General features: G+C 39.5%; 1 protein-coding gene across 9 annotated transcripts in view; it reads left to right on the top strand.

The window, feature by feature from the left end:
• Nucleotides 1–366: 366 nt before the first annotated feature.
• LOC149242807 (rRNA biogenesis RRP36-like protein) overlaps nt 367–13,837 on the top strand; it is an 80,145-nt gene continuing 66,674 nt past the window's right edge. For 3 of the 9 annotated variants that reach the window (XM_089374359.1, XM_089374357.1, XM_089374351.1), the window contains exons 1-6: nt 367–522; nt 620–716; nt 811–1,173; nt 2,238–2,434; nt 2,587–2,711; nt 2,793–2,859. In XM_089374359.1, coding sequence (XP_089230485.1) covers nt 2,261–2,434; nt 2,587–2,711; nt 2,793–2,859 — 366 coding nt within the window. In that variant the 5' untranslated portion in view covers nt 367–522; nt 620–716; nt 811–1,173; nt 2,238–2,260. Of the gene's footprint in view, nt 523–619; nt 717–792; nt 1,174–2,236; nt 2,435–2,586; nt 2,712–2,792; nt 2,860–13,837 lie in introns of all 9 variants that reach the window. The other 6 variants (XM_089374355.1, XM_089374352.1, XM_089374358.1 and 3 more) reach the window with 6 other exon arrangements.

The following is a 13,837-nucleotide window of genomic DNA, read 5'->3' as shown; positions in this document are numbered from 1 at the left end:
GGGTAAGTAAGTAATCACAGGGGATTTTGAGCCAGTGACCTATCGCAAGGAGTGTTTTAACAGTACACCCATTCATCGTCAATCCAAAGGCCCGTAGGCAGTTATCAAACTTCAAGATTTCGAGAGTTTCATAAATTTTTGATGGTGTTAAATCTCTTTCCATTATAAAAACATGACTCAAACACTGCTACTACTAAGAAATTTTTTTACCCAAACCATCATGGCAATCCTCCACTGTAAACAACCCATAAATATTTAGATATCAAAATAGTGAAATTAAAGTTAAACGAATTTAGAAAAATAGAAATGAAAAATATGTTTAAAAAAGCAAATCGTGTTCTATGTCAATTAATTATAACAACAAATCTATGTTTATTCCCACCGTGTTGCTTGGCTTCTCCTAGCACGATTTTCGGCATCCCGTAAAGTGAACTTAAACGCATATCAGTTTCTCCTTGCGGTCACAGTTTTGACACTCACAGACAGCATCCCATTAGACAAAGCCACCCTGAAAAAAAACGGGTAGGTTTTACGGTTGCTATTGTTTTTTAAATTTTTTATTACGAACGTTTTTGCACTTCATATGATTCCAGACCTACATTGGATGAATTTAATTCAGATTTCAAGGGAACGCGTCTCAGTCTCTCCTTGTGGTCACAACTTGACACTGAGAGACAGCATCTCCATTAGTCCAGGCCACTCTGGAAAAAAAAGGGGTAGGTTTTAGGGTTTTTTTGTTTTTTTTTTTAACATTTTGTATTAACAACGTTCTTGAACTTCATGTGACTCCAGACTAACATGTGATTCCAGACCAACCTCAGATGAATTTTAATCAAATTTCAAGGGAAGTTTGTGAAATTGTTCATGATCTTCTTCGGCATCAGGTTAAGCTTGAAGTTCAACCCTGCGATCGAACACCCACTATCATTTAAAGCCCTTGCAGAGGAAGAACGAAAAACTACCTGCTCATCGCGCCTGCCTTTTTCCTCTTCCCCTCCTGCCATAAAAAACTCTGCAATCGAAATCTCTCTCGGTGATCTATCGCATCGATTTGTAACCGAAGGAGGTACAATTAGAGCTCAAACAGGGGTCTACCATTGCTGGCAAAACTATGAATGATTGACCCTACTGTTGAGATTAGGCTACACCACGGACAAAAACCCTGATATTGAGGTAGGAAAATCCTCTTTCAAATCTTTTGGCTTGCCATTATTCTCTCTATTGAATTATTTTAACTTTGAAGACTGAACTTGTCAGTTGGCGGGAAAACCTGGCAGTGTATGTATAATTGACTGCAAAAACCATGAATGGGTGCCGGGTTCTATTACTGGTTTTTTGCTTCTGGTGTTGAGTCAAATTACTTGCATATCTGAAGTACGATAGAGGTCCTCTGAGTCCCTCTTTGAGAATACCTTTCTAAATCTGCAACATAAACTGGAGATAATATTATTTTAGCAGGGAGGAGATGGTGTGACATGGGCCTAGTTTTGACGACGATTCTTTGTATTCTAATCCAAGATATATATTTGTCAACTGCATGAGCATCTTATCTTATTGCCTAATTTGGCACAGCTTTGTACTGTATAATATCAATTTATGTACAATGTATGTATAGTTGAAAACTTGTGTGCTTTTTCTCTCATGTGCCCTCAGTTTTCGGAGCATTTCATGTGCATACTAGGATGTGTGGCAGGAGAAAAAAAAAACAAATAAGAGAGAGACTCCAAATTTTCACGATGCAAGAAATAAAGGGAAATGTCCAGTGGTTTAAAACAAGGGCGAAAATGCCTAGATCTTTTTAAACCAAGACAATTCAATCTCCTCAAAAGCGTTGAAACAAAGTGGCAAATAGAGTTCAAATTATTTTAGATAAGTAAACTATGTTTAGAAAACTATAACAGTCATAATTAGTGCCCAAAGCGGATATCTTGGCTTTCCTCGACTATGTTGGGGGCGGTTATCCAAATGTCCATGCCATGGCCCATTGATGTACTCCATTCTGTGCATCAATGGAATATGATATGCATTTAGCAAAATAAAATTTATATTGTAAAGAATATGGATAAAGGAAAAAAATGATAGAACTCTATTTGTTTACAGTATTATATACCAAATTGGTCAGAATGGTTGATGTGTGTATTTTTCATTCATAGCATAGGTAATCTCTATCACTTGTCACAACTAAAAGATATAATTGACTTTAGATATTAAATTTATATGTTTTTGTTCATTTATAGGTAATAGGTAGAAATTTAAAGCAATGAAAAAAAGAAATATGAAGTTGATGGGACATGACCATACATCGAGAATGAAGGATGATGACGAAGCTCGACAATTAGCTTCGGACAAAGATAGTGAAGATGCTAATTCAGAAGAAGAGAATAGAAATAACCTTTCAGATGAAGAAAATCAAGATTTTGATTCGGAAGAAGAGGTAAATCGTTTGTCTTGTGTCCACTTTACATGGGTCAATCAGATTGCTATGCTAATACACACTTTTCAAACATTCCTTAATCTTCTAGTAATATTAAGTTCATCGATAGTATTTTCGTGTGATTTTTAATGGCACTTTCATTTAATTTTTAGGAGTTACAAGAGCATCTTGCAGACATTCCATTTGAAGAGCTTCAGAAAGTGCGCTCTGATGGTCGAGAATCAACCTTTTCTAAATTCAAGCATGATGCCAAACCCTCAAGAGCTAACAAAAACAGGTCAGTTCTTATCTTTATTTAAAATTGCATTCCACATCTAAAACACCTGTTGGACCTAATATTTTGTTATTACTTATGCAGGCCTATGGAAATGAGCAGCAAGAAGCCTGTTGGAAGGCTTAGGGAAGTTGTTCAAGGTCCAAAAAAGGTGAGTCTTTAGTACAAAAGCAGATTAAAGAAACACACTAAAAGAACAATAAACATAAAATCACGTTAGACCAAAGCTAAATTCAAACTAGCTCCTAGTGTCGAAATATTCTTACATCTCCCCTTGAGAACAACTTGGGATAAATTTGAAGGATTTACAAAAGTGACAAAAAGACGAAGGAGGCATTCGAGCCTATTCCTTGTTAACGGCAACTTCTTGAACTTTTAACAAAGACTAAAGCTTTAAGAACTTGGCTTCTTGTTTATCAATAAAGCATTTCAAGGACTCGATATTGAAGAAGCTTTTGAGTAAAGTGCATGTTTAGCTCAATGTGTTTGTGGTGTTGACGTTGAATTGGATTCTAAGCAAGCTAAATGACACTTCAACTGTCAAACTATCTAGTGGTTAGATGTTGTTATTGGAAATCTAACCCAGAGGATTTGCCTAAGCTAAAGTGATTTTTGACTTGCGTGAATCATTGCATGATATTTTGTTTTCATTGATGAAAGAGGAAGGGCATTGTGCTTCTTTCATGACCAAGTAATAGGTCTTGAACTAAGGTTGAAATTTTTTTCTGTTCTGAAGAAACATCGTAATTTTCATTAATAAAGTGAAAATTGTATTTTTACATCACATTGTGCATGCCCAAAAATTGTTTTAGGGGAATAGTCTGTCGTAAAAAAACAAAATTGGGCTTTGAAACCCATATCATGACCTGTCAGATAATACGCCATTAGATAAATACATAATCAAAAAAGATCACCCTCCATCCAGTATTGAGGTCTTGGAACCATAAAACAATAATCAAAACTGAGAGTAAGTAGGCAATTTGATCCATCCTCCATCCAGTATTGAGGTCTTGGAACCATAAAACAATAATCAAAACTGAGAGTAAGTAGGCAATTTGATCCTCCAACTGCAGGCCTTCTATAAAAGGTCTGTGATAGTACTCATATGTAGCGTCTTCTAACTGCTCCCGGATCTTTCAAGTCCCCATATTTTGTTCTGTGACAGCTTTGGAAAGAGCATCTGCAATAGAGTTCCTTTCCCTGTAGACGTGACAACACGAAATCTGATAAAAAACATGCTTCAACCTTAAAACTTCTTCTAGAATTGGTATCAGTGTGTCCTTTTGACATCTGGTAATCTCATTGAACCAATTAATTACAACCAAAGAGTTGCCAAAAATCTGGATCCTCCTGCAACCCTTTTCTATGGCAAACAAGATCAAGAGTTTTAGACTAAGCAATTCAACATAATTATTTGAACCCCTGCCCAACCCACTCTGAAGCTTAAAAGAATGGTTTTCTGTTAGGTATAATATAACACCGCCACCATAGGCGCCCTATCAAAATATGCCCAGGGGAAAGAGATGCCCGATCAAAATATGCCCAGGGGAAAGAGTAGTCCAGTTCTTCAAAAAACTAAGGTCGAAACATAATTTGCAGTAGGTTTTTGATCATTAGGGTCACTGATCTAGTTGAAATCATTAAAACCTAAATTGAATGATATGGGAAAAGATTTCATGACCAAGTAATAGGTGTTGAACTAAGGCTTTTACCCCTCTATCAAGATTATAGCCTACAAGGTCGGATAGGCTATTTTGTCCTTTTGTAGGCAATCAATTAATAGGGAACATTACAGTGCCCCCCTTCCTGTCATTGCTTGTCCTCAAGCAATGGCATATCTGGCTGTCGCATAATTTCCCATCAACCTCCAAGAGTAAAAAACCAATGTTGTAATCATCCCAATTTTATCACAATTTTATCTCAATTTCGTGATTTTTTGGGCTAGATGATTTTTGCCGATTTTTATCAATATTTTGTTGGTATCTTAATTTTTGCCGATTTTAATTGATATTCTTGCGATTTTTACATTTTTTTGGTTTTTCGGACCCTCGTTGATGTTTGCAACATTGTAGAAAACTTCTAGTGTTGCCTTTTTTTTTCTTTCTTTCTGTAGCCCAAAATCATATTGCTGATTGATGATGTCATCACGCAATAGTTTGTGCTTATACTTTCCAACTCATAGGTGAGTTTTGGGCTAAAACTATAGCCGTGTGTTACTGTTGAAGGAAGTTCTATGTCAGCTGAAGTTTCTCCTCTCGACATTGTAGTAGCCTTCAATGACTTTAGCAAAAGGTTGTAGGAAGTTGATTCCCCTCTTGGTGGCAGTGAGCTTGTAATAAATTCCACAGACTGTCCATATTTTCCTGCTGTCTTTACTTTATGAAAATATCGCCTTTATACAACAAATCCAATGTATTTATTAAGAATGTGTTCCAGGCATGCTTTCTGTGAATTTGAAACATCAGATTACAAATCATGATTCACATGCTGAACACAGTGTTCCACGGGGACGCGTCCCCCAGGTCGGGTGCACGCACCCCTCTTACCCCACGCACCCGGGATGGGGGGATGTCTGGGGAAACGTTTCCCCACGTCCCCCTTTTGGGGAGACGCGGGGAGACATAGCGGGGGGATGTTTCCCCAGTGTGGGGGACGCAACTCCCCCAGGCGTCCCCCCTCAAAATGGGCTATGCGTCCCCCCTTAAATTTGCTTGTAAACAATGATTTATGACAGGGAAACGTAGTATTTGACCATACTAATGCTATGCTATTCATAGTAATGTTAAATTCTTAAAGTAAAAGTGACATTCTCCTTTATCTTTCATTTTCATCATTTTACTTAAATTTTTAACATTACCATGAAATGACTCAGGATGTTTGAGAGTGGTTCTGATCTCATTGAATTTCATATGGAGAAAGTAGAATTTTAGATTTCACTCAAAATCCAGCAGACTTAAAAGTTTTTCAGGAATTTAGGATTCGATGGAGTGCAATGTTTCCATTGCATTTTGTCATGTACAAGGGTATGGAATTGGTATTTAATCAAGAGCACCAAGCCCTCTGTGTACTTTAGAGTGACTTTTAGACTCATCACTCCATTGTTTTTGAGTTTTAATTCTATCAATTTACTATTCTAGTCTTTAGATCAATTTTTCAGGAATTTGGGATTCGATGGAGTGCAATATTTCCATTGCATTTTGTCATATACAAGGCTATGGAATTAGTATTTAATCAAGAGCACCAAGCCCTCTGTGTACTTTAGAGTGACTTTTAGACTCATCACTCCATTGTTTTTGAGTTTTAGTTATATCGATTTACTATTCCAGTCTTTCGATTTCAGTATCTATTATAGTCTATTTTGCTTAGTACTAATTAGATTCTAGAATGATAAATGATGAATTTTAATTTTAAATCAATTTAGAATCTAGAATGATGAATGATGAATTTAATTTTTAAATCAATGTAGATTCGAGAATGGTGAATAATGAATACTGAATATGGATCAGAGTATTTCATTATTGAATCTCATGGTTTATGGATGAATCATGTATGTATTAGTAAGGATGATGAGTATGGATCAATGTATTTCATTATTTAATTCAATTATGTATGTATCATTCTATTTATGCTTTCATTATTGAATATGAATTTGAAATATATATATATTTCCTTATATTTCCCTATATATGTACGTCTCCCGACCCCCCTAAATTTCCCTAAAATTTGAGGGTACTCCCACACGTCCCCCTTGTGCGTCTCCCTGCACCCCCGTCTCCCCGTCCCGGAGACTTGGTGAACATTAGTAAACACTTGTGTGACCATATTGTCTGGTGCCTTGATAATTTGTTCTCTTGTCTCCTGAAGGGAAATGAATGAGTTGCATAAGTACGGTAAAATCTCTGAATAGTTATTGCAGCTTCAATAGCCTTTTTTTGTGGTCCAGATTTGGATGACAGTTGAACATCTGCAGATATGCGCACCCTACCGCATCATTCTGTAATAAATTTTGTCGCACTCGAAGCCCACAAAAGATAGCTTGGACCCAAACTACCATCCTAAGCTCCATCTTGTATCTTTGCCTCTCCTTCTAGCCTCTAAAAGCTGCCTGTATCTAAATGTTACTAACGAACAAAACATATCTAGACCTTTGCAACCATCCTCATACATGACTCTGAATTACTATTTCTGCAGCTCGTGACTAAATGATATTCATTGTGTCAAGAGAGCTTGTACTTGTCTCAATGCTTTCATTGTTTTAACAAAATATGTTGAAATGATGCCCATTTTGTTTCTGCCAAGTAGCTGCAATCGAAGACCTTATAATACTTCGAAAGAATGAAAGGCTGCTTTACTTTTCCGAAACTATCTTCTTGCAGTTAGACCCCTGTAATGAGATTGAATAACAGTGGAAACCTTTTCTTGCCTCACATCTTCAACTCTGGAGCATGTGCTCAAAAATCCATTTTCCTTGAGGTGCCAAGCTTTCCTTTCCTGAATTGCAGAGAATGCAAAAGAGTCTTGAAGTTTCTTGGCTGAGAGCCAAGTTCTTGCAGCACTTTGTATATGTATAGCAGCTGCTTTGATCTTGAGGAATTGTCGTCTTTGAGTCAAAGCTCTATGCCATGATTGAATCAAAATAACTGCCTTTTCTTGGGCTTCCGTACAAGACAATTGTTTTGTTGCTTCACTTTGACCCAACTTATTTCTTAGATAATGCTGTTTTTGAATGAATGCTGCCATTTGTTCTTCAGATCTGCAATGCTTTTATTCAGTAGGTCCAGCTGGCACTGTCTTTTCAGAATTGCCAGAACCCATCCTGTTTTGTAAAGTACATGACAGATTACCAAACATTGGTTTTCCTTCAAGAAGCCCGGGAGAAAGGAATGCCAAGATAATGATTACATTCCGTTCATTGCATGATGGATCCCCTTCAACGAAATCAGTTATTTGTATGAGCTCTGGAATATTATACAACTGTTTAATCACATCTCGTATTAGCCCATATTTGGGAGTAGAAGCCTTAGTTGCAGAAGTTGCCACCAAATCCTAGGGGTTTGTAACTTGAGCTTCCTTTAGACATTGAGTACGAGACATATATCCGAGTAAGTTGTGACAGCCCCAACCCAGGTTTCCTCATAAAAATGCAATGTGAATGTTTTGCAAAAATATATCAAAATGGGTTGAGTCTAGGGGACACAGATTCTAGAGCTGAGAAGGTGGCTTGCTTGGGATAAGAAAGGTTTCCTTATGCAGGAAATATGGACTGTTTGGGACAGCCATTGAAGGCTGGTTGGTGCATGTTCTTAATGGACTGGTTCCTGAATTAAAATGGGCTACAAAGAAAAGTGCACAGACCATGCGCTTGTGAACCACAACAAGGAAGAAAGGAATGGAAAATTTATGGGACTGGACACCTTTGCAAGGCAGCAAGGATGAGGAAGAAATTACGGTTTCATTTCGTTTACTTTCTTTAAATTTATCTTGCTAAGCACTTGTCAGTCTATGGAGGAATATTGCAAGGATTATTTTTGTTGTTATTTATTTCACCCTCAAAGATATTTGGGAAACATATTTAGGCCATATCAGAGGAAAAAAGGGGCTCATGGGGGAGGATGTTATCGTTTCCTCAATCACTTAGGAGTCGGTCATTCTCTTATTTGTGGATAGAAGAAGACAACCATTTGAGCAACATTCAGCTGGGGAGCCGAGCAAAGGAGAGGAAAGAGCAAAGCAAGGAATCACTGAAGAGAAGAGAAGAGAAGTGAAGTGAAGGGAATTGGTTCTCTGGTTCCTAGGACGCTGTGGGTTGAGATATTAGTATCTGGAGCCCTGTAACAACTTGGATTCCCTGGAGGACGTGGGTTGAGATATTAGTATCTGGAGCCCTGTAACAACTTGGATTCCCTGGAGGACGTGGGTTGAGATATTAGTATCTGGAGCCCTGTAACAACTTGGATTCCCTGCAGGACGTGGGTTGAGATAGAATCCCCTGGAGCCTTGTAACAGCTTGGGTTCCTTAGAGGTTGTGGGTTGAGATAGAAATCTTTGGAGCCTTGTAGCATCTTGGGATTCCCTAGAGGTTGTGGCTTGGGATAGAATCTCTGGAGCCCTAGAACAACTTGGATTCTTTGGAGCCTGTGGGTTGAGATAGTAGTCCCTGGAGCCCTTAAGAGCTTGGGAAGTGACCAATCTTGAGTTAATGTCTACAAAGGTCATTCTTGAAGATTTCTACGTTTATGCTTTGGTATTGCAGTGGATTTTGGACTTCCTGGGAAGGAGGTGAATCCTTGGTACAAATCTTGAGGGCAGAGTTGGTAAACCTCTTGATTCTTTGTGCATTGCTGACTACAGCAAGAAACTAGTGGGATTGAGGAAAGAGGTCCTCTGGAGTCCTTGTACTAGCTGATAGTTGGTGTTTTAGTCCTTGAGCAAACCCCTCAGTCTCTGGAATCCGGCTCCGGGGTGACAGTTGCAAGTAAGCTTGGCTGTAATTGTCTATGGTTGGGTGGAGAGTCATAGTCCCAAACTCAGTTGCCCAAACATTACAAGATAAATGCTCTTATGTATTTGCAATGCCCATGAATATATGTTTGCATTCATGGATTGAAATGGTATGTGTAAATGAATTAAATGTCTTTTGCATTTTTTATCTTAACATGGTGTGGTAGAACACGAGTGGGACTCTTTGCAAACATATTAGGACATTTTGTCATTAAGATTTTGAATGGTATAATATGCAATGTCTATACATAATAAGTAGGATAATATTACATTCTTGCGTTGAAATGGTGTGCTTATGAAATACATGAATGTGTTATGTTATGATTGAGTGAATAATGTACACTGTGAAGCCGTGAAGGCATTAAGAAGATTTACAAAGATCTTAACCAAAACATGACAAAGACTGGCACAAGAACCTCTCTTATTAATGAATAATGGTTACTGTTAGAACTCAAACCAGCAGGGGACCTAAAGGGGTTCCTAAGAGGACAATTGCTAGGTTAAGGACAACGGTGGAGGCTTAGCCCACTGTCACCACAGCTAAGTCTTCCTATTCTTTACGGACTTTCACTGATGGGAGGAGTCCTGGTAATGTAGGGATTCACTTGTAAAGTATATGTCAATGGATAAGTGAGAAGTCACCCTAAAAATCCTTTCCCAAGGATGGAGTGAAGAATGGAGCTTGCTTGCTCTTTAAGCAAGGGACTTGGTCCACCAGGGATAAGGGGTGAGGATTGGAGGGTTGAGGGAGAAAGGATAGCTTATGGACAAGTTTATCAATCCTTATAATCCTTGGGAAACTTGGATTCTCAAGTGGTCCTCGACGAATAGTCTTTATTGAGAAGTGGGACCACACTGGGCCAAGTGGACCCAACACATGTTCGGGGACAGAATGTAGCAACCAATGATGTTCCTATCCTGGACAAGGTGAGGGGCAAGGACCAAACAAGAATACTTTTTTCAAAAGGTTGAATTGATCCTATTGAGGTCTAGCCTTGGGCATGCCTAGGCACAATTCGATCCTAGAGCTAGGGCTTGAGATTCCTGGAGATTCCATCGTTAGAATTGCCTTAAATTTGGAGGAGATGGAGGGGACCCACCAGCACAGTAGACTATAGGAGATCGAATTTTTTCCTTGGGTCAATTCCTGGGAAATTGATGCCCTAGGTGACCTAATGGGGCTAGACTCAGGGAAAAAGGGGAAATGGTTAAAAGAGGTTGAAATGATCACCCTTTTTAAGGGATCGGTGCCTAGTTCACTTGGGGATATGGAGTCAAGGATAATGATGAGTAAACTTGGTTTTTTGATCAAAGAGGCCCAGAAAGTCAACTTCATCCAATGTTGAGAGAAAGAAAAGAAAAGTGGCCTTCAAGCATTTATACTTCAAAGAAAATGATGCAAGCTTCTCGAGATAAATAAATCTCTAGGACATTTCATTCATATAACATTGGTCCATACATTAAATTAGCTAAAACATGCTCAATTCCACATTTTGATAATGCAACAACTAGCCCTAATTTTAGCAGTATGCAGCAACAAGAATAATAGCATCAAAATTTACTTACAACGTTATAGAGTATATCCAACCAACATTTCGTTTTCTCATTAAAGCTCCAAGGCAAGAAAAATAGCCCAAATCCATACATCAAAAGTCATCCATCTCCAAAAATATCCACAAAGGAAAAAGTGCGAAATTCTCTATGATTTGAGAGATCCCAAGTCAAGTGATGATCCAAATGAATGTATCTAACATCAATATATAGCCTCCTAAGGAGTTCGAATTAGCCTACGGCCCCCCTAATGATAAAATAATGCGTAAATAATAACCCCTAATGGTGGCAAGCCCACCATATTAGCTCATAATGTAAAAACAAGCCTCACAAGGGGCCAAATACTGATGTATGCATGTCGTAGGGCCCTCCAAAGGCTCAATAACATCTTGAAGTGCCATATTGAGGAATAAATTCCTCAGAATATGATGGACAAGGGGGTGGCCCCTTGTTCTCCAAGTAGTAGACCTGTGGTGCTCTCAGTGGGTCTAAGGGCACATCAATGACCCCATGGGTCTCCATATGAATTGGAGATGTATGTAGATCCTCTGCAATGGTCTAGTTGGTGGAATGAACGCTGCCGTGATGTCGTACAAGTGTTGGGACAATTGCCAAGAGTGTGGGGCTGGGGGCTGTTGGGCATAATGTACCAATCATGTCACCATCGTCCCAAAAGTGGATCACTAGTAGTCTCTGAACATCCATGAAGATCTGTGGAGTGTTGTTTACTGCTGTGGAGGCCCATGGCTCTCTATGCACACCCTACATGTGCCAATGTGGACCTTTGGGGGTCAGGATCCCATATAGGGAAGCCAAACCCAAATGGAAGTCACCTGCAATCCTGCATAAGGTCCAATGCGTCCCCTTGGCTTCCAGTACAATCAATCATTATAATAATCGGGTAAAGAAGCTTACAAACCATGGATAACAAAGTGGGCACTTCATAATGGCATGCCCTTCCGTAGTGGGCTTTGGCATGTGCTAGTGTCTCCAAACTCCAAAGGGGGTTAGCCAAGTACCTTATTAGGTGGTTTCAGCCCTTAGAGGGGATAGTATGTCCAAGGTACACCCTTCTAATGGGGGTGGCAAGTGACAAATAGGTGAGATGGAATAGGGAATGAGAGGGGCAACCTTGGGCCACATAATGGGGCATAAGGGTAGCTAGATAAGGGGAATCCCATTCTTGGGTATATAATGTATAGGAGGGAGCAGTCGTGGTACATGAGGTGCCCCGACCTTGATTTTTCCACCCTTCTTTATATGCCTTTTGCCTTTTATGAATTTTCTTTAATTAACTGCTCGGGGCTCAAAGGACAAGAGCATGATGTGTATAATATAACAGTGATTACCCCTTTTGAGGTAGGGTGGTTCATTGCCCTTTAGGGGTTGGGACAATCATGGGTTCCTAAATGATAGAGGAGGCTCATCTAGGGCCTATGGAACTAGGGTGATGGCCATGGATGGGGTAGAGCTCATGTGTCAGCTTTTGCCCACATGCTAATTATTTTTGTCTCGACCATCTTTTGCATTTTGTGGTACAATTTCTTGTTAAATGTGGCCAATTATGCTTTTTCTTCTTTTTTTAGTTGCTTCAACCTCCGAGGCATCATTCTAGTCCTGACCCAAGGTGGGGGCAAAGGGGATAGGGAGGCTAGCTCTATGTGGACCCAGGTGGGAGAAAAGATGAGTGGGGGTATAATGTGTGAAAAGGGAGTAATATGTGCGGGTAAAGGAACAGGACTACGCACCCAAAGTCGGGGTTTCCCAAGTAGTACCACCTTAGAATCGAATGGTCAATAAAGGAGATCCCACGGGACTAAGATCCAAGGGTAACAACCAAAAGAGATCAAGGGGACAGGAGCACAAACTAGGCCCACTCTTTTTGCCAAATCCCCCCATCAATCCATACCCAAGAGTATCCATGATAAGTAAACTCAATACTCAATTACCAAATGACAAGACGTACCTTTATATTCGGGAGGCCCACCTTCAAACATACGATCAATACAGGTGGGCGAGGGACCACATTGCTGACTCAGGTGGGAGATAAATGGCATTGCGAGCTAGTAGGAGGCATCAAGGCGCTGTTGGCTGCTGGCTAAGGCTCATCATGGAGAATTTTTTCTCCTGAGGATATCACGCACAAAGTGGTGGGTAACATCTGGCTCCAATTGGGACGTGATCTCTTGAAGAAGTGGGCGAGGCTGCTCGAACGAGAGGTCACGAGAACTCCAACCATCTCTCGGTCATTGTAGACCTATTATTTGCACGTGTCAAAGATCAAAGCCACGGGGCAACATGTTTTACACGGTGCCTCATGATCACCCATGCTTAATGTTAGCCCATAAACCAATAAAATATGCAGTTTTTTCTTTTTTCTTATATATATATATATATATGCGATCTAATCTATCATGCGGTTAGTTCTAATGCAAAAATTATTTGCAATGCATCCTACCCTAACATGCACATAGTAATGATATTACTAAGTGTAATCATAAAGTCAGTGCAACCAACATATGATCAAGTCAATATAAAGATGCTTGCCTATATGATTACTCATGCAGCAAATCCCAAAGCGAATACAAATCCAAACACATGGAGGATGTTGCGGGTGGGAGGTGGGAAATATAATGCCCACACATGGATGATTATGCGAGAAGAGGTAAGAAAAGAATGTAATCTAGTCCATTAGATCTTCTCTTGCAACCAAAATATAGAGATGTCAACAACCAAGATCATAAACTTTTGATGGATGGAAACCTCAGGCATATCACTTCCACCCTTGTCGTTATTATTTACGTCATGGTTTATGGCCTTCATTGGGTTATGATTAGTAGGAAAGGGAGGCCGACGAGATGAAGAAACACAAGTAGGTTGCACATGATGATTACACTGGAGAAGGGGGACTATGGAATGATCAAAACCCTGAGGGTGTGTCCAAGGAGAAAAGTGTAATCAATGAAGGGCTTCTCCTTGACACTATACTCGGGAGGGGAAAAGGGCTCACAATTACTTGAGATTATATGACCAGGGGCGAGGGAATCACTTGATGAAGACTCAAGATGATGACTAAT

This window comes from Pinus tabuliformis, chromosome 8 (assembly GCF_031772625.1).
Source record: "Pinus tabuliformis cultivar Carrire ecotype Pingquan chromosome 8, CPIR1, whole genome shotgun sequence".
Lineage (NCBI taxonomy): Eukaryota > Viridiplantae > Streptophyta > Pinopsida > Pinales > Pinaceae > Pinus > Pinus tabuliformis.
This window is presented reverse-complemented; position numbering and strand designations above follow the sequence as displayed.